Source organism: Triticum urartu, chromosome 4 (assembly GCF_003073215.2).
Source record: "Triticum urartu cultivar G1812 chromosome 4, Tu2.1, whole genome shotgun sequence".
NCBI lineage: Eukaryota > Viridiplantae > Streptophyta > Magnoliopsida > Poales > Poaceae > Triticum > Triticum urartu.
Window position 1 is genome coordinate 12,390,899 of NC_053025.1, and position 20,865 is coordinate 12,411,763.

Genomic DNA, 20,865 nt, shown 5'->3' on the forward strand with positions numbered 1-20,865 from the left:
CGTAAGCTCATGCATCATAAACACACACCAGTTCTTAGAGTGCGTAGTTACGTAAGCTCATGCATCATAAACACACACCAGTTCTTCGTTTGGTAAGAACAAGATATGTCAGTCCCTACACAGCCGGGCCGGAGATGATGCATACATACGGATGGATACAGTATGTGCAACTGACACCCTCTCTCAGTTAGAAAAACCGAGAGATGTACCAAGATGCATCTGACTAGCAATGCAGAAATATCGTTTAGTACTAATCAATCTCAATCTAGGACTAATCAAGTCTAGCTAGTCGACGTGTATGATGCACGGCCGCTCGCATGCATAACAAACAAAAGTGTATTTGTAGTGCATGTCCTTGCTATATGGAGTACTATATCTTGAGCTGTGCAAGTAGAGTACGAGCGATCTGCAGATCAATTATTATTATCTTGAGCCTGTGCAAGTACTACACACACCGTGCATGCATGCTTCTGCTCCGACACAACACCCTGCATTCAAGATGTGGCGCCGAGATTCGCGTCGGTCACCGGCACGCTACCTTTGCCCATCGCATCACCATTATTTACCTCATTACACGCATGCACAGGGTTGTATACTACGTACATTTGCTCGTTCGGGATTGGAGAATCATTTGTCTATGCTGGACTTTCGAAAGTGTACATTTGTCTATGCTCCGTGAGGACCGACCTCTCACTGTCTCCGTCACTGGAGCGGTGTGTTGGCCGAGGGCATCGCTGCTGCACGCGCATCGCAGCTGCATGCTCGACTGACCATCGTCTCATCACCGCATTGAAACATTTTTGTTAAACCCGTGTAAAAGCTGAGGAACCTACTCTGGTTACGCGTCCGTTTACGATCGGGCCAGCATTAAACGCAAACGCAACGCCGGGCAAGCTTCTTCCTTTAGCCCTCCATTTAAACGAGGTCAAACGCCGGACAAAAATCGTACCATCAAGTTCGCCGCTCCCCATCTTCTCCTTCCATCATTTTCTTCACTCTTTCAATGGCTTCTGACGAGCATGAAGAGTAGCTCTCCGGCATAAAAGCCGGCTGGATGGCCCGCCGAGCCTGCCGGATACGAGTGAGGAAACTCGCTGCTCTACCTCCCTCGCCTAGTCTAATGGAGCCAGTTGCCGCCCCAAGTCGGCGCGTGGTTCAGCAACTCGTAGCTACAGGCCAGCTCGAGGAGGAGTGGCGAGTTGCTCCACGCTAGCACGGCGGTACGAGCATCGTTCGCTGCCGTCGTCCCGCGTCTCCCGTGTTTGCGGCCGCGCCATGCAGGCAGGGACATAATCTAGGTGCGCAGAGGTCGACGAGTCACTGGCCAGCGCGTCCGTGTTCGCCGCCATCATCGAGAAATAGTAGAACACGGGAGGCCGCCATTGCTTGGGTCCCAGGAAGGCCACCGTCGAGGCACCGCCGGCGTACACAACCGGTGTCTTGCCTTCTCGCCGGCTACCGACGTCCCCTTACCCAAGAACCAACTTTGGTCCGTGCAGCGTAGGGACCCTTCCCCTTCGACAGAAGCATCAGGCGACGGTTCCACTCCGATGAGCGGTGGGAAAGCGAGCCTTCCTTTGCGTTGAAGCTTATACCTTCGGTGCTCACCGCTGCCGGTCATGGAGACGACGTTGGAGACCTGCCGTAGTCCGGTTTGTTTTTAGTTGAAAATATGTTTAAAATGTAACCGTTTTCGTCCGGTTTGTATGAAACCCGTCATGTTTATATGAAATCCGTCGACTTTGCAATTTCATCCGGTTTGTTGATTTTTTTTTTGAAATGTATGCGGCTAGTGTTGGATGACGACCCTCCAACATTCGATCCGCGGACTGGTCCTCCCTGTGCGTGGATGGATGCAGGAGGAAAATTACGGGTGGTCGTTGGAGATGCCCTAAGATACCCTTTTGAGTATTACTTTTCTCTACCCGGTAAACTCTACCTACTCGCCTTTCCCTGATCTGCGTATACCATGTTATAATTTTTTGCGGGGTTACTATTGTTATAAATATGGTCGTACAGAACTCAGTATACCCATTATCGGATTGGGGTGTCATATCTTTGCGTGTCCAATCAACTTGGAGAGGGCGCGTAGTTATACGTAAGCTCATGCATACTAAAACATGCATATTCCGTGGTTTGGTAAGATATGTCAGTAGCAGGAGATGATGCATACGGATACAGCACGTGCCAACTTACATCCCCTCTCAGTAAAAAGCCGAGACACAACATCAAATCACTAACCGATCACAATTAGTACTCCCTCTGTCCCAAAATATAAGAACGTTTTTAACATTACAGCAATATTAAAAACGTTCTTATATTATGGGACGAAGGGAGTACTGATCAATCTGAATTTAGCGTTAATCAAGTCTAGCTAGCCGACGTGGATGATACACAAGCCGCTCGCATAGCAAACAAAAGTGTATTTGTTCCGTCCTTGCTTGAATTAAGCATGCGATCAACTTGCATGGAAACTCGCAACTTGCAGGTGTATATTATACTCCGTATAACCGGTCATTTTCGTCCAAGCGATCAATTATTTGAGCGGTGTGCAAGTACACATACTGTGTATGCTTCTGTTCCGACATAATACATCACATTCAAATCGAGATTCACGTCGGTCACCGGCACGCTTGGCATGCTTGCCCATCACATCACCATAATAACCATTAATATGATGATGTCGGTCTAAAATTATACTTTAGCGCAATGGCTTCCGATCGCCATACTTTATGGAGCTCGCTTCATCAACGACCTCGTAGCCTTCAATTTTGTAGGCCGGAAATATCGAGTATGAAATTTGCTCCAAAGCCTGACCGCCAGTGTGGGAAGGAAGTCGAAAAACCAGGTAAGTTTCATCCAAAACCAGATTTTGACCATGTGGCCAGTTTGACCGCCACGTAATCTGCCCTTGATGAAGAGTAAATTTGAAAAGAAAATAGATAAGAAAATACAAAAATCTATTTTTTTGGCATCTAATACGGTTGGGCAAGGTGTGTGCAAAATTTCGTAGTGTCTGGAAACTCAAGGAGCTCATGGCCAAAAAACAATAAATCTACTTAGGTGAACAGTGAATTTTAAAAAATGCAAACCATTTTTAAGAAAATCTAAAACATTTTGGAACCCAAGATACTAGGTGTGCTATGCCCGTGCAATTTTTTGTTGTCAAATATTCAAGGAGCTCTAGCAAAAAAAAGTTGGCTCAAATTTGCTCTCTTTTTTGCCACTAGCTTCTCGAATTTCCAAACACGAGGAAATGTGCATTGGAGCATCTTGAATGCAAAAATTATTAAGATGTTTTCTTTTTTCTGTCTTTCCATATTTTTTTGAATTTATTCTTCATCTAGACTAGATCTTTTTGCCATGAGGTCCTCGAGTGTCCAAAGACCATGAGATTTTGCACGCACCTTGCACACTTGAAGATATCGGATACCAAAACAATTCAGATTCTGTTCACCAAGAGCAGATTACGTGGTGGTCATATCCGGTCAACATGTTCAAAATATGGTTTTGGACGAAATTTATCCTGTTTCGAGACTTGATGAAGGACCAAATGTCTATCAAGATATCTTGAGGGGCAAAGTCTATACTTTTGGGAACTTGTCGGAACAAAAACACACTTTTCTCATTATTCTATGGCCTGATGCACTCGTTGCATCATGCGCGCGTGACGAGAAGTAATTTATTTGCATGGCGAGACAGTTTTGCCGTGATCCCTGCACGAAATTTGCCGTGATCTCTGCACGAAATTTGCCGTGACGGACACTCTTCCAGCATGTTTGAACGAAGCGCTTCGTGTGTCTTGCACCTTGACCTCTCCCGGAGCCCCTATCACGTGGCTGCAGGCAACGCCGCCTCTAGCTTGCCAACAATGTCCTCCGCCGTGACGCTGAAGCCGTCGTCCACCTGACAAGATAACAATGTCGTTCCATCCGTCAGTTGGTGTCCAAATAAAGTTTTCTCAGTTCAGTTCTGTTGCATTTCAACCACAACTATTTGTTTAATGTAAGGATAAACATGATTTGCTTTTGCCGCAAAAAAAACATGCTTTGCTTTTGCCACACAAAAAAAACATGCTTTGCTTCTCCTATTTTATTTAACTGAAACCACAATGTCAGTCTAGGAGTACAAACCATGAAAGAAAAACAAAATGATAAATCCCGAGCGTTCGGAATTGCCGTGTTTGTCAACTAAATTTGTCACCCCTCGCGTATATCAATTGTCATAGAAAACATTTCATTTGCAATCGGCAAATCTCGAATGCTTGGGATTTATCGGCGTCCCAGAAAAAAACAAGCAGAAAATACAGAACACTCACTAGAAACTCAGTGAAACAATTGCTGGTAGAGAATTGTGTAAAATACAGTAAAAGAACTTCTGTCCAAAGACGATGTAATCGAAGCCGCAACGGTAGAACGAAATTTCCTCGTGGGCAGCAGATTGTTGGGAGTAACTTGCCTTTGCAGTAACTGTTATGATCAGAGTGCAAGCGGGGAACGGGATGGCATTGGCGTGGGTGATGCTCAGGTGTAGCCCCTCCACCTCGGCGAGCAGCCTGACGAGCACCCCCTTGGCGTCCTCGCAGTGGATCCTCACCATCACGTCGCTCTCCGAGATCCTCGCCTCGATCTCCGGCAGCGCGCTCCCGGTCGTCGTCGCCGTCGTGCTTCCGGCTACCGCCCCTGCAGATGGTGACGGGCAGCAGCCGCCGACGTCATCGTCTTCCGGCACGGCGGCGCGCGACTTCTTGACGAGCACCACCGAGTCGACGGCGGCGCTCCTGCGGTTGCGGTCCTCGAGCGCCCTGAGCTTCTCCTGCTGCTCCTTGACGTACCTCACGGCGTCCGACAGGATCGTCGCCTTGTCCATCTGAGCGAGTTAATTAGTTGGCCAATGAATCAGTTGACAAATTTCCCTTGTTGGATACTGTATGGATGTGGAAGAAGAGGCGCGGACGCGGACCTTCTTGAGGCCGGGGATGACGGTGGAGAGCTCGATGAACCGCCGGTTGATCTTCTCCCGGCGCTTCCGCTCCGCCATGATGTGGTCCTGCGCGTACGGCGCGTGCCCGGCCCTGGCGGCGCTCTTGGCGGAGGCTCTCCTCGACGGCGGCGACACGTGGGCCTGCTCCACCACGCCGGGGCCGTCGAGCGCTCTAGCTGAGGGAGCGGTGGCGGGGCTTGGCGCCGCCTCGTTGCTCGGCTGCGCCACGGCCGAGGTGAAGTTCCAGCTCATGGGCAGGTAGTTGTTGCTGCTGCCGACGCTGCAGGTCGTCGCGCAGTTGGCGTCGTTCTCCACGACCGCGGCAGACGTGTTTTCATGGCCGCTGTCGCCAGAGCTCCAGCTATCGGTGGCTAAGTGACGGTGGCCATCTTGCACCGCCATTCCCGCCGGAGCCGTGCCGTGCTGCAACGCCGAGCGGCGGAGCTCTTCCAGTGATGGGAAGTTGTCGCCGGCGGCGTAGGCAGCGGCGAGCGGCGGGTGCTCGTGCTGCAGCGTGTCCACGGCCCACTGCATGAACAAGCTGGAGTCGTCCATGGTCTCCAGATGATACATACTGCTTGTAGCTAGCACCTGAAGGAGCTGCGCGCACCAAAGAAATCACATGAAAATGCAGAGCTTGGACAGCTCTATTTATCTAGGGGTAGCCGGACGCGACCGGCGGCCACTTGCTGCGAGCTCAAAAGGCAGGGGAGGGCGGTGCAAGAAGACGACGGAGCGGCAACCGCAGACAATTACCTCGCGAGAAGAAGACGGGGAGCCCGGCTGCGAGCAAATGATTGCATGGAGACGTAGCAAGAGCAAGCCATCCGAATCAGCTGAGATTTGGGCGCGTCCTGTCCCAATCCAGCCTCACGCTTTTATGCCGTTCTCCATGGATGTATGTTATGGCGTGTCACATTTATAGATAGCTCCAGCAGGTCGTGGTAGAGCCAGGTCATCGCCACGTCTTATCTAATTTGCATACATGTTGTTAATTTTTTTTTAATATCAGTACAGACACAAACGCTCATATACACGCGCATACACTCACCCCTATGAACACCTTCGAAAGACTGAGCCGGCATATCATCTTGAAATTTACAAAGTCACCGTAGGCACCTTGTCATTGACGGGAACGTCTCCTCCCACTGAATGCGCATCGCCGGAAATCCTGAAATAAATCCAGAAATAAATGCGAGCATCGGGATTTGAACCCTAATGGGCTGGGAATATCATAGTCCCTCTAACCATCCAATCACAGGTTGGTTCGCATACATGTTGTTAATTTTACCCGCAAAAAAGTTATAAAAAATTCGGTAGCTATTTTCATCAATAGGACATGTGGACAAGGTACTTTCTCATGGAGATTGACGAATTCACCACAAACATCGGTAGGCTATGGATTTAAAGAATACTCCGCCTTGATGCAACACACATATTAAAACATATGATTTGATCCCTGATAGACATGGGATACAATCGCCCTTCTAACCATCGGACCACGTATTGGTTCTCATGTCGATGCGATGCCCCATTGTCAATGTGATTGATGTCGTTATGCTAGGTTTCAGTTAAGTGACATAACATATAAGAATGAAAAATAATTCACATACTATTTTGTAAGATATTATGAATATAGCATCGGCTGACACGTAATCAAGTCTAAGTCCACCGAGGTTTAGCAAGACTGATTATGCTAGCTCCTGACAAGTTGCAAGTTCTCCGTACAACGGCTTGCTTTTATATCAAAATGCACTCGATCGTGGCAAAGATAGAGGGGCCGCGTGCACATGCACTACTATTCTGGACGTCAAATAGCGTACTTTTTTCATGGAAAAAAGGACAGAGGTAGACTAGTCACTGTAAATGCGATCAGTGCGTGAGTAGGCTCCCTTATTATTCCTTTTGTACAATCACAAGCAGACAAGGTCATCAGACCCTATTGTTTATCAAGTGGCTGAGCTTGACGGAAAATGTTACGGGTACAGGAAAACAACCTATGCATGCTTAACCTTTACTGTTTTTTTCTCGGTGTTTTTAATCCTAATATGTCACAAAATTAGCCAAGTTACGGCCGTCATGAGATTTTTTAAAGGTCAAACGTCATATATTATCGTCGATCAGCGCTTACAAGAGCATCATTGTAGAAATTAAAAGTTACACAGAGATCCTTGGGAAAATCGACGAAGTCTTCCTTCTGCACTCGCCAGCTATGCATCATGAGTGAAGCTAGACGCCATCTCTGGACCTCTGAAACATGATCGGAGTAAGGGAAGTGTTGTCGCAGCCGAGAAGTCAACGATCGAAACTAGAAGACACCGACAACAATAATATGAGAAATAGTTCGCGTCTCGGAGAAGAAGGTTGGACGGCCACTCTGAATCCATCTAGATAGATCCGGGGAGACCTAACCTCGCAAGCTCGCCAACGGCAGTAAAGTTGGCTGGTTGTTGCTTGTTGAAGAAGGAGCTCGAGGAGCAAGGCATGAAAAAGTGTCGCCACCCACTCCGCCGGCTCCAGCAGGAGAGCGGTCGTTTGGTTATCCAAGGACCTTGACGTAATTTTATTACGTTGAGGCTGCTTTGCACGTATTATGAATTTTTGTAATAGATTCAAACCCTTCTTCACAACAAAAGACAAACCACCGTTGTTTTCCGCCAACAACAACAAATACACTTTCTAGATGCTCACTCAAAATCAAAACAAGAAGGCTCATTAATTTCCCATTCTCTCCAAAGGCCACCAAAAGGGAATACAAAAATATTTCATGGGATAGCGATTATACGGCCTAGTCGCACCAAAAAGATACGCTTAACCCCACAGATCAGCAGATACAAGCAACCCATGATACGATGATGTGGCCGCACCTTGTCCCAATATCATGTACTAATCAACGTCACTGATTCAGCTAAAGCCACTGATGGATAACCTAACGTGCAAATCTCCATGCAAGCCAAGCAAATTGGGCGGACATGATAGTATTAGGTATGGAGATCTGGAACAGTACGTGCTATGCTAATTTGCAACTAATAAAATAATTAATCTTCCGAAGATAGCCATCCGTGTGCACCAATCTTAGACCGACCGAGCGCACGCTACTAATTTCAGATCAGCAGAATCTTTCTTGATCGGAAACACCGGACAAAAGTTAGTACTGGATCAGAATCAGGCTGTGTCGACACAAACACACAGCACCGAGAACATTTGCAATCATGTTGCCCAAGCAAATAGTGATGCATACGTAACGCCCCCCCCCCCCCCCCCCCCCAACACACACACACATTTCAAACTACAGTTGCTGATTTTGAATGTGCCAAATGAAACGAGAGTTACATGGGTGCGGCGTTTATGCTCCCGAGCTCATCTGCACCCGCCCTGACGACCCGCACATAAAAAAAATGATCGGCCGGGAGACCGCATAGCCAGTTGAAGTGGGGGATGTATCCGGTGCACCCGCACTTGCTTTGCTACCGAGGTTCACCAGATGCCATAAAATTTTTTAAAAAATCTGAAATTCAATGTTAATGCAATATCAATGTATGATGTCACAAAATTTCATATAAAAAATTGAAATATTTTTTGAGATATAAAAATGACAAATTTGACATCACTGTGATAATGGGCTAAATCTAAAGCTCAAGTTATGTTATGTACTATTCAGTGTGGAATTTGTCATTTTTGTTTTTCGAGTTATGTTTCGAATTTCGACTTGAATTATTGTGACAACCTACATTGATATTGTGTGAGTGTGCTATTTTTTCAGAATTTCTTGAATATTTTAAAAGCACAATATGAGCTTGGTGCACCGTTAGCACCACAAGCTCCGGTGCACCAGATATTTTCCCAGTTGTTCAAGACTTTACTGTGCAAGTACGAGGTGTGCAGATCGTTGCACACCGGAGATCATGGTGAGGTTTAGACTTTATAGGGAAGGTCAAGAGCATTGCTGGGCGGGGGCAACGGCTGGGGCAGGTCGGGGCGACAGTGCGGATGGGGGATGCCATGTTTGTGCCGATGGTATGGCTGGCATTGGAGGAAGATAGGCTGAGTAAGAAGAGGCATGCCAACCGTTCGATCGAAATCCAACGGCTCGAAAATTGATCCACTCCAACTTTTTATAAGGCAACAACAAAATACTAAGTATTTCTCTACCGGCAAAGTGCTATATTATGCTAAGATTACATAAAAGGAGCAGGGATATTGTCAGTTAGATAGTATTCTTGTCCCTTCACATGATGTAATATTTACTCCATCTTTTCAATAAACACCGTTTATATATTTACATCGTTCTCATTAATATTTATAGGAACATATTTGTAGAAAATAAAAATTGTTTGTATAACAAGTCTATCTTTCACACACTGCATATTTTCACCTCGCGAATCTACATATTTGAACTCAAAGTAAGAAAAGTTTGAATATAGCCCAACAACATGCATGTTGAGAGAAATACCGTAAGTAGCATTTCCCATACATGTAAGGAGAAACACAAGTAGTGTGGTTGATGAGGTGCCATGTATGGTGAGGTGTGATAAAACTAATTGTGACCAAATATATTGGATAAAACTAATTGTGATCAGAAGAAGGATAAATTGCATTAACTTTTCTTTCCCAACTCATCCTTTTTACATGATTCCTCAAGTAGTGTGTGTTTGATGTAGGGATGCAGGCGGACAGTGTGCGCACACATCCGTAGGGGTGTAATTTGAACATCATCAATTCGTATCCGGCCGTCGCGGGCGGACGTACGGGGACACGGTTCACTTTTTTTTAGAAAAAGAAGATTACCCTTGCTATCTGTGTTAGAGCGATGCATGCAGTCATTTTATTAATTATTCATAAAGATTTTATAAAATAGTACGTTGGATAGTCCGAAGCCATCATCTTAGCAATATCTATCACTATTTCTATTCATTTGATGAAGGGATGCTGATAGTCTAAGCCTAATACCAAACAGACATCGCCCAAATGCCTAACATCTAAAACCGGAGGCCTCAACCAAGCCACATACCGGGTCTAGGGCACAAATTAGTCTGACGCACTTTCATGGGTCATCGCCGCCGTCCTCCACCAATCTATCTTCAGAGTGGACACTCATGTAATGACCTTGCCAGGCCTGCCGTCGACGCCGCCACGGTGCCAAACAGCGTCACCGCCATGCGCTCGTCCATCCAGACGCATCTGTCATCGAGATTCAACCGCACCATGCCACCAATACTCGTCGTCGTCGACGCGGTAGATCCAACGCCGCTCCTCCTGCTAACCTCCACACCGTCGCCGTGACTGGAGCTGCCACACCGAGCCCACCACCCATGATAACTCTCCCCACAACACCTAAGCCTCCCAAGACGGCGCCTCCATGGAGGATACGACACGCTCCACTTGCATCCCTAGTTTGATGAAACAAGTACCATCACAGTGTAGCCAAAGCAACTTAGAGCATCTATAGCCGGGCGTACCAAACCGGCCTCAAACGTCTGGGCGGCCCGCTCGGTCACCAAAATCTGACCCAGACGGGCACCTCAAACTGGCCTGAAACGTTCGGGCTGACCCACACCCTCATATCCAGCCCAAATACGGGAGGTATATGGGGGCGCCCGCCACGCAGGACTAACGATGGGGTCCCACACGGAATCGTCCGAAAACCCGACGGTCCGACAGACACCTCCTCCGTCACCGCGGTGTGAACATCACGTAACACCGCTCTAGCTCGCCGCCAGAAGACAAATCCGGCTGTTTAAGCTGGCCGGCGTTCCCCAACCCTAGCCCATCCACCTCCTCCCTTTCTGTGCCGCTACCCGAGCTCGCCTGCCTCCTTTTTCCCGCTCTCCCACGCTCTCCGGCATCGTCATGGTCCGGCGCAAGATCACGGCATACGCTATGCTGAAGCCGGAGCACCGGAGGCAGATCGCGTAGATCCAGGCGAGGCGTGCTGCCCGCATCGCTGCTGGGCGGCCTACAGACTCGCTAGAGCTGGAAAAGGAGGAGCAGCAATAGTCGGAGGAGGAGGAAGAAGGGCAGCTACCGGAGCCGATGGAGGTGGCGTATCCGAAGGAGGAGGAGGCGGAGCAGCCTGCTGCGGGGTTCAACATGGCGGACGCGGAGGCGAAGTTGGCCGTCGCCAAAGCCACGGAGATGGCAGAGCAGCAGGCCATTCTGGAGTCCATCCAGGATGAGGCATGTGTGGAGGCCAACCAGCAGTTCCTCCGCCAGGGGCAGGCGACGTCCGACGCGCTCTCCGCCGAACTCGACGCGGAGATAGAGAAGGAGGAGGAGGCCAGAGTGGAACAACCGAAGGCGTCGGAGCTGCAGCTGCCGCCCATGTACCGAGCTGTGCTCAAAGATTGTCAACATCTCCGACTAGGAGTAGCTAGATGATCTACTTAGTATGTAGGTTTCTAAGTTTACATGTTTTTGTATGGATTTGAAAATCTAGCATGGGATGCATGGTGCAGTTGTGTTTATTTGAGCAGTGCACATGCGCAAAAAAAAAATGTCCGATCAATTACCGGCCGACGCGTCCGCGAACGCGGACGTTCGAGGAATCATATTTGTCACCGCCAGCTGTACATGCTCTTATGAGCATGCCTGCGGAAAACCATGGTACACTATACGCTGCAGGCTACAGCCTACAGGTCTGTGCAGAAAAAGGGTTGGTCTGCTCCCCTAGCGAGGTGGCAAACACGGGGTCGGCGTTAATTAACTACGTACTAGCGTAATAGTATTCGACATATTACGGACAAGGCCACGTGGGTGGGTATGGTAGGGGCCATGCAAATGCAGCCCAACCGGGCGAGCGCACCAAATGCACTTCCTGTGCGGCCTGGTTGTAGCAATAGTGTTCTTTCCGTCACGTCAGCTGATACTTACAAGTTTGAACCTTCAAAATCACAACTTGACTGATCAGTCCGCTCATGCAACAATGGGAAAGTGTCGGTGTTGTCCTCCAACTGCAGTACCACTAGTTTTTTCATTCTTTTCTCACCATTTCTTGGCGGCCGCCGGCCAGGTGGACTTTTTTAAAACTCCGATTACAATGTAGAAGTACACGTAGGAGGAGCAGCAATGTGTTGTCCTCCAAAACACATGTGAGCGTATGCAACTTAAAAATCCGGAAACTCAATAACCTTCCATTTTTATAAGGAACCAACCTTACCGCTTGGGCTTGTCGGAGTCGAATCCGGTTCACCAGAGCTACGTCATGGTGAAAATCTTTCATCTGAACTTAACTGGTCGGATGACATTTGTCGTAGTTGGGTGTTGTCAAGGACGGGGGTTGATGTTAATGCCTTGGTTCGTGCCATTGGCCACTCCAGCATGGCATTTTGGTGTCATGTACGTTTTTCCCTTAAAATAACCAATTTCATTGCATGCATGCATCTACGATGTCTTGAATAATTCTTGAGATTGTGTTGTTGGAGGGCCAAAATTACTTTATATGGAGGCTTTTAACGGTGGAGGCATGGGATCGCAGATGCAGATGCACAGGGGCTCGTTTGTGTCGCTGGGGAGACAGGAGGGGAGAAGATGACACTAGGGTTTTGGTTTGAGAGGGAGGATAATTGGTTTCCTTGTTGTTTGGCTTTTTGGGCATGGATTATCCTAGATGGTTGGATAAGAAACCACTTGAGTTTTTTCTACAACTTGCAATTAAATAATTGTTGAGTTGGTTTCTTCAAGCCAACCTAAAGAAAGAACTCTTTGAGTCGGTTTTCCCATAGATCCGTAACCAATGATTTTTATAATTATTTTGTGTTGGCTGAATTTTTCGTCCAAAACCAACTCTATGGACTGACCGAAAAATTAGGATTCCCTGTGGTAGTGTATACATATATAGTACACGCCTTATGAATGGATATTATTACCAGAATATTCAGAAAGCAATGTCCACAATTTGCATGCAGCCAGACGCCAGTCATTTTCGTTTGGAATCGTCTACTTGGCTTGATATTTCAGCAAGCTTTTGCCGTTGGTGTTGTTGCACCAACAGATACATGCGAATGCATGTTATTTTGTGTTGGCTGAATTTTTTCTCCAAAACCAACTCTATGGACTGACCGAAAAACTAGGATTCCCTGTGGTAGTGTATACATATATAGTACACGCCTTATGAATGGATATTATTATCAGAATATTCAGAAAGCAATGTCCACAATTTGCATGCAGCCAGACGCCAGTCATTTTCGTTTGGAATCGTCTACTTGGCTTGATATTTCAGCAAGCTTTTGCCGTTGGTGTTGTTGCACCAACAGATACATGCGAATGCATGTTATTTTGTGTTGGCTGAATTTTTCCTCCAAAACCAACTCTATGGACTGACCGAAAAACTAGGATTCCATGTGGTAGTGTATACATATATAGTACACGCCTTATGAATGGATATTATTACCAGAATATTCAGAAAGCAATGTCCACAATTTGCATGCAGCCAGACGCCAGTCATTTTCGTTTGGAATCGTCTACTTGGCTTGATATTTCAGCAAGCTTTTGCCGTTGGTGTTGTTGCACCAACAGATACATGCGAATGCATGTTATTTTGTGTTGGCTGAATTTTTCGTCCAAAACCAACTCTATGGACTGACCGAAAAACTAGGATTCCCTATGGTAGTGTATACATATATAGTACACGCCTTATGAATGGATATTATTATCAGAATATTCAGAAAGCAATGTCCACAATTTGCATGCAGCCAGACGCCAGTCATTTTCGTTTGGAATCGTCTACTTGGCTTGATATTTCAGCAAGCTTGCACCAACAGATACATGCGAATGCATGGTTCAGCTAGACATTCTCGTCAGAAACATGCATGCCTGCCTGCATGCCCTCTCTCTCACCACTTCCAAATATAATTATACAGGATAATGTGTTCCGTACTATACATATGACATGTTATATTTTCTTGTTTCATTTTTCATCGGTAGAAGTGCAGCTGCTATGCAATTGCAGCACAGAGTTGAGTCTTCCTACGATCTCCTCTGCCGTAACGGTGAAGCCCTCATCCACCTGAAAACAAAATGCGAACTAGCTATTGACCAGCATTGTATTCTCCTACTTCATTCAGATGAATATAATACGTATGAACAAACATGATTAGCTCTTTTTCCCGGGGGAACATGCATGATTGCCTAGATTGACAATTATGTTTTTGTTCAATAAAAATTAATGGTCATCACACGAAAGTGCTACACCATTTACAAACATTCTACGGAACCTTCCAAACTCAATATTAAATACCCCCTCCGCCCTGAATTTCACTGGGTTAGGGCCCCTACCCTTTTATTCTCCAACCAAATCTCACGATATCAGCTCGTCCGTACAGTCCATAAGAAATTCCCCGTAAATGTAGCTTTACTCGTCATCAAATATATATATGTAGGCTCTACGATAGTACGTTTGTGGAATTTTCTAAGCATGTTGACCATGCCTTGCAAATTAAGAAGCTTCCTCACAATGCGGGATAGATTATGTATTTTGTACAGAACATTAGTTAAGGCCATCGTAGTACAACTATGACGGTATGATCGATATCCAATTTTTAAGTTTTGCCGGGGCCAATATTTATTTTGTTGAATGGTTCGAACTATTCAGCTTAAAACAATGAATATAAGTTTTAGTGTAAATAGCCCAGTTTAAAACAAAACTTTCGAGCATTGGAATCACATTGTCTTCGAAACATGAATGTCTTTTTGGTCCAAGTTGCTAATCACTTCGGTTTAGCTAAATCTAAGTCATCTGAGATTGTCCTATATCTAAGACGATGCTCTAATTAAGCCGTTTGATGTCCACATGTTGAGATACATGTAGAAATGGGTCTAGAAATTCCGTGCCCGGCAACTATATTCAAAATAATTATAATTGCTAATATTGAGAATACCTCATTATGAAGCGAGTGTAACAATGGTTGATTATCAATGGAATATACTCCCTCCGTTAACTAGATGTTCTAACTTTTTTCTGATTCAGATGTATATAAACGCAGTGTGTTTGTTCATTCATTTCAGTCTATATATAGTCTATATTGAAATATTCAAAACATCTTATAATAGTGAATGGAGGGAGCATCATATATGTTGGGTTGATGAAACATCTTACTTGACTTTTATGTATATATGATCCATTTGTTCCGCGGAGATATTTGCTGCTATCATTTACCTACTGTGAATAATTGGTTGGAAATGTGAAATCAAGGAATGAAACTTGCCTTGGCCGTGATGGTTATGATGACAGTGCAGGCCGTGAAGGGCATGACATTGGCGTGGGTGACGGTGAGGTGGAGCCCCTCTTCCACCTCCGACAGCACCCTCACCACCACCCCCTGGACGTCGTGGCAGAGGATCCTCACCATGACGCCGGTCTCCGAGAACCGCACCTCGATCTCCGGCAGCGGGTTATTCCCCCCAGAAGGCGCCCCCGATGACGCCGACGAGGTCAAGCCGTTCTGGTCTGAAAGGGCGGCGTCGGCGTGGCGCGGCTTCTTCTTGATGAGTACCACGGTCTCGTTGCTCCTGCTGCTGCGGCCGGCGGCTGCCTCCAGGGCCTTGATCTTCTCTTGCAGCTCCTTGACGTGCCTCGTCGCGTCGGAAAGGATCGTCGCCTTGTCCATCTGAATCAATCATATGGATCTACACTGAGATGATTTATTTTCGTGGTGAAGAAGAACTAAGTGCGGGTGTTCAAAGTGGAGCGCGCACCTTCTTGAGGCCGGGGATGACGGTGGAGAGCTCGATGAAGCGCTGGTTAATCTTCTCCCGGCGCTTCCGCTCCGCCATGATATGGTCCTGCGCGTACGGCGGCCCCGACGACACGGGTCCGGTGCTGGTAGGGCTCCTTGCGGCGGTCCTCCTCGTCGGCTGGGACCCGTACACCATCTCCGGGACGACAGGCCCGGCCCCGGCGCTGCCGCTGTCCAGTGTGCCGTCACTGGCCGGCAGCGCGGAGGCGGCGCAGAAATTCCAGCTCGTCACGGGAAGGCTGGTGCCCCCACCGTTCCTGCAAAGCTTCGGAGCGCACCTGGCCGAGTTCGGGGACGGGCGCCAGACGTCGTGCTCCATGGCCGCCGGGGACGAGAAATTGCCTGAACCTCCGCTACCGTCTGTAGTTTCGCCGGAGCTCGCGCTGTTTGCCGGATTGGCTCCCGTAATCAGCTCTTCGAAGAGGAGACGCTGCTCACGGAGCGCCTGAAGCGAGGGAAAGGCTGCCTCGCCGGAGTCGCCGTTGACGTGGACCACCACCGGGTCTGGGTGCTCCTGCTCCAGCGTGTCCATGGCCCATTCCATGAACAGGGCGGAGTCGTCCATGTTGCCTACTTAATTTGGATGGATGCAAATAATGGAGAGGAACCTTCTACTTAGGAAAGAAAAAGCACAGTTTAACCTAGATAGATGGTTGAAAAGTTTCCGAGAACCTTCTAAACCAAACTGAATGTAATACAGAAGGAGAAAGAGATCCATGTATGTACGTTACTATAAGAGGAGTCTTGTCCAAACTCAGTACACTACTTACCTCAAATCCTTCCTAAGCTTGCAGAAGATGTTATGATTAGCAAGTCCCCTCCAAATTATTTAGTGAGCATGCAGCGCTACCCAAAGAAACAACGGAAAGTTTTGCCTTATATAGATATAGGGCAGTGACACCGCAGTGACAGTCGCTCCAATGCTAGAGGCCTCTGAATGGCTCCTCCCTTTCCAGAGGCCAATAATGCATGGGAGAAAACAGTCCTTTCAACCAAATCTGGTTATGTCGCCTAAATCAGGTGAAAATGATATTTTGCACCCCCTACAATACGCTAGGTAAACTAAACTACAAAAGAGCTGATGTCCACGCTTGATGTGTTAATTTGACCTAGCTCATTTATCTCTGGAGCTAACAATATTTCTCGTGCTAATTCGTCCCTGGTGAATATCACAATCTCATGCCGGGCGCGCGCGCTTTAGAGTGACACTTCGATAAAAGGAGAAGACAAAGAAGTAGGAAAGATCTTTGGATGCCTTAATTTAATTAGTCGAATTGCGGTGAAAATTAATTAAGTATGTAGTCGATGGCTCGATGCTGATGTCTTATTCGTGCTATGCTGAGTATTTTATCTTCATCTGCAACTCCACCAAGTCTCTGCAAAATTAAGTGCAATGTGGAGCCACTTACAATTAATATGCATCACCTTGTCTTTGTCGCTAAGCACTTGCAACCTTTACACGTTAGAACGGATGGAAACATAACTTGTGGATTTTTAGTTATACTAGGACAATGCTCGTGCGTCGCAAATTGTTGCGATGGACACGCTCATTCATATGTGCGCAAACATAGAACCCACATGCCATATAGGACCAACTATCTGTTACCTACAAGGGAAATTGAATTTGTTGGGTAGCTTGTTGGACTCCTTGCAACGATCCCCTTCTCCTAGTCATGTGAATACTTGGCCGAAATAGTCGTGCCTCTATATCAAGGAACAAAGGTAAAATATCTTGTCCCAAGGTACAACAACTGCATGCACAGAAAAAAAAGGAAGGCATAAGCACACAAAGGTAGGTGGATATAACAAAAAAGGAAACACTTCCCATTTCAAAAAAAAGGAAACACTAACTAAGACCCCCCCCCCCCCCCCCCCCCCCCCCCCCCGCACACAATTTCCCTGCCATTTTGAGTTCCATTTCTAGAAAATAGTTGGTAATACTTCTAGTACTCGAGCTGATTCTAAAAACCCCTTGGATAGTTCCCACTAAACCGCCTTGAATATTATGAATATAGACGGAATTCTCTCAGGAACCGCTTTCAATTCTTTAGTACTATAGGCAAAACATTCATGTAGCAATATGCAGGGTATCATCTATATATAGCGCTAAATAGTTGATCCCACTACTTCTATTTCTCTAAACATGCACACATGCGAGTTCAATACTCCACTAATTATTTCTATCCCCATGCATGTAGATGAAGAAGGGCAGCCCGGTGCATGTAGCTCCCACTTGCATGCGCAGGGTCCGGGAAAGGTTCAACCACTTGGGTCTATAGTACACAGTCTTTTCCATGCATGTAGAATATTATTCATATTCTCTCTCAACATACAAAAATCCTAACTCACCACACATAAAAGGACTGTGAGAACCAATCTAGGGTCTCTTTTCCTCCCTTATCCCTTGGCGGCTAGGGTAAACTCTCCCCTCCAAGTTTCACCAGCGAGCCTGGGAATTCGCCTCCCCTCTGCCTACCGCTCCGATGGCCAATGGCGAGGAGAGGAATCCCGGTGCCTCCGCTCTTGTTAGTAGTTTAGAGTAGGTTTTTTTTAGTCCTCACAGGTGCAGTGCTCGGGCGGATGGCCGTGCTCCTTCTTCGAGTTTGTCTTCCGGACTCCGATCCTCCTCCAGTTTGTCCATCTGGATGTACTTAGATTCCTGCTGTCTCTTTGGAGCGGTGTGTTTAGGGTTTCTCGTCGTGTGGCAAGATTTGGTGTCAGGTACTTCAGACATATTCAAGAGTTCAACAACGACGACTGTGACTCTAGGGTGCTAGTTCTTACGGGCACATGCACGAAGACTTTCCGGCTGTCATCGAAAAGGTCAAGCCGGCTCCGATAGGGCAGCGGCAACAACTGCTCATCGTCGGCTCGTTTTGACGGTGGTAGTGGTCGTTCGGTCATCTCGGAATCTCGATGTAATTTTATTATGCTTTAGGTGCTTTATACTTCCAATGAACTTTGATAATGATCTGGATCACTTTCCCTAAAAAATGCATATGAAATGCTACTTATATTCTATAACTATTACAACTATATAATGATAAAATAAAATAAATCATAACATATATTTTCAGCTTCCAATATTATATCCAAATTCCAAACAACCAAACCTAATCAACATGCATTGCAATCCATACCGGCGTGAGGTATCATCTAGTCAAGACATATGGCACATTGTTAACTCCATTATTGGATGTCACCTGTAGGCATCAGCCACCCAGACCGTCGAATCGACCGATCTTTTGGGGTAAAGCGACGTGCCATTTTTGTCCGGATGATCCAGCACGAAAGTAAACGCCCGCCTGATAATAATATAAGCATCAGTCGCTACCTAGCGATGGTACCGTCCGCACCCATGTCAATTATGCTCTCACGCGTGCATGTGGTAGTATCTAATTATCCTCGACAAGTTTACAGCATGCATCACGTGCTCTGTACACAGCGCGCTGTGCAAGTTGCGGCCCTCCAGTAAGAATCCGAGGCCGGTCAGTTAGTCACTGTAATTATAATATAGGTAGCCCCTCCTTTGCTGTCACGAGGTGCCCTCAATAAAAATGTACTCAACAGCAACGAAAAATACAATATACACATTCTGCTTCAATTCGTTCACGAAGTGCAACGTTTCTCCCGTGCCTCTTTTCTTTCACCATTAACTTGTTGTCATTATCACTTTGACAGCGTACTCAACATGCAGGGCTAGTTAGTTTTTTTTGTTTAGCAGGCACAAGAAGTTTTTGTTTTCTATTGCGGGACTAGTCACCGCAGCGAGAAGTTAGTTTTCCACCTGAAAAATGGACAGTCGTAACACAAATCTTTAAATGCTAAATGCAAATCTGATGTCACAAATATTTAAACAAAGATGAAAAAGTTTAACTCTTTGGTTTAGTATTTGTAAAATGCACACTTCCGGTATGTTTTGCGGGGAGCAGCTCGCGGAGCTCGGTTTCAGCGACTCCGTGAATTGAGCTACAGTTTTCTCCGCTCCGCCCTCCCTACTCCGCGGAGTCGTACCGTTCGGCACCACTCCGTCCGCTTCTGGAGCAGAGCTGTGGAGCGGACTCGATCCGAACAGGCCCTTCATATTGACCTACTCGATATATCTCAAAGAAAACACTTTTGGGCATTCCCACCGAGTAAATGTTTGGCATCCGTTATGGCATCTAGCTATGTTTTAGTGTTCTAACATAAATTTCCAGAAAGATATGGTCATATGAATATCTACAAGATGGCATATACAGGTCGATTGACCTATCTACTCACATTTTTTCTCATTTCAAACTGTAAAATATACCCGCCGGTCAAATGTACATACCACCAAAACAGCAAATCTAAGTTTGAACAGATGACAAATATCTTGAAACTGAGACTTTGGGTCATGATCAGATATTGTGAAACCGGTCAAGTGCCCTGTCTATATCTAAATAATGTATACATATAAAAAATGCATAACCATCAGCGTATCTCGTCAAATCCACTAAAACTAGCGATTCATGCTTTTTGCAGGCGAGATGCGGCCTGCAATCTAAACTGGGGATGGGTTTATGAAGTTAGCTTACCCTCGCAAGGTTGTGACCCTTTGTCCCACACATTATAGCATGTGTGTCACGGAGGGCGTAAGGGGCAAGATGAATTGGCATCATCCCCTCCTTCGTCTGGTTAAACACCGACGGTGTGGTCAGGGTTCCAAAACTTCTTAGCTCAGCAGAGTTATCGCGAACATCTAAGGTTGCAGCTATCAAGTATGTATTTTTGTAAAATATACTCCCTCCGTCTTATAATATAATGTCAAAAACGTTCTTATATTATGGGACGGAGGGAGTACTTTATAGTACGCTCGGGTGCAGCGGGTGATTGCATGGTCATAGAAAGCTCTCTCCGGTCATGAGATTGGGAATAAACATGAATTATCTCCAGGTTGTGGGGAAAGTGGCTAAAGAAATAAAGGAGTACTTCTGACATTTCTTTCATGAGTTTTGAAGAAAGGAAAACAGGTACGGTTAGAGCCATTTTATGAATTGTTAGGAGTGGTAGTTCGCCATGATTAGCTTTACCGACTCACAAGTGGGCTACCCCTGCCATCGACATACCAACGTAAGCGCGACATTGTACAAGTAATGAGATAACAAAAAATATAACTTAAAAGTAA

The 20,865-nt window shown here is 46.4% G+C and overlaps 2 protein-coding genes across 5 annotated transcripts; both read right to left on the bottom strand.

Moving 5' to 3' along the window:
- Positions 1–3,472: 3,472 nt before the first annotated feature.
- Positions 3,473–5,869, bottom strand: LOC125553409 (transcription factor bHLH19-like). Its single transcript, XM_048717194.1, has 4 exons — positions 5,740–5,869; positions 4,963–5,583; positions 4,459–4,869; positions 3,473–3,906 (listed from the first exon to the last, which is right to left on the bottom strand). Exons 2-4 carry the CDS (start codon positions 5,554–5,556, stop codon positions 3,832–3,834), a joined length of 1,080 nt encoding a protein of 359 aa, XP_048573151.1. The 5' UTR covers positions 5,557–5,583; positions 5,740–5,869; the 3' UTR covers positions 3,473–3,831.
- Positions 5,870–13,601: 7,732 nt separating this feature from the next.
- On the bottom strand, positions 13,602–16,646 carry LOC125550258 (transcription factor bHLH19-like). Of its 4 annotated transcripts, none has more exons than XM_048713214.1 (4): positions 16,487–16,646; positions 15,676–16,327; positions 15,186–15,587; positions 13,602–13,987 (listed from the first exon to the last, which is right to left on the bottom strand). In XM_048713214.1, the coding sequence occupies exons 2-4, from the start codon at positions 16,279–16,281 to the stop codon at positions 13,889–13,891; spliced, it is 1,107 nt and encodes a 368-aa protein (XP_048569171.1). In that variant the 5' UTR covers positions 16,282–16,327; positions 16,487–16,646; the 3' UTR covers positions 13,602–13,888. The 4 variants fall into 4 exon arrangements, with proteins under 4 accessions (XP_048569171.1, XP_048569173.1, XP_048569172.1 ...); XM_048713216.1 differs by having other exon boundaries at positions 15,676–16,286; positions 16,487–16,632; XM_048713215.1 differs by having other exon boundaries at positions 15,676–16,330; positions 16,487–16,577.
- Between the last annotated feature and the right edge of the window lie 4,219 nt (positions 16,647–20,865).

Coding starts and splice junctions, on each gene's coding strand:
- LOC125553409 (XM_048717194.1), bottom strand. CDS start 5,556: ATGTATCATCTGGAGACCATGGACGACTCCAGCTTGTTCATGCAGTGG. Junction 4,870..4,962: donor TCATCCCCGGCCTCAAGAAG/GTCCGCGTCCGC, acceptor TAACTCGCTCAG/ATGGACAAGGCGACGATCCT. Junction 3,907..4,458: donor TCATAACAGTTACTGCAAAG/GCAAGTTACTCC, acceptor TTATCTTGTCAG/GTGGACGACGGCTTCAGCGT.
- LOC125550258 (XM_048713214.1), bottom strand. CDS start 16,281: ATGGACGACTCCGCCCTGTTCATGGAATGGGCCATGGACACGCTGGAG. Junction 15,588..15,675: donor TCATCCCCGGCCTCAAGAAG/GTGCGCGCTCCA, acceptor TGATTGATTCAG/ATGGACAAGGCGACGATCCT. Junction 13,988..15,185: donor TCATAACCATCACGGCCAAG/GCAAGTTTCATT, acceptor TTTTGTTTTCAG/GTGGATGAGGGCTTCACCGT.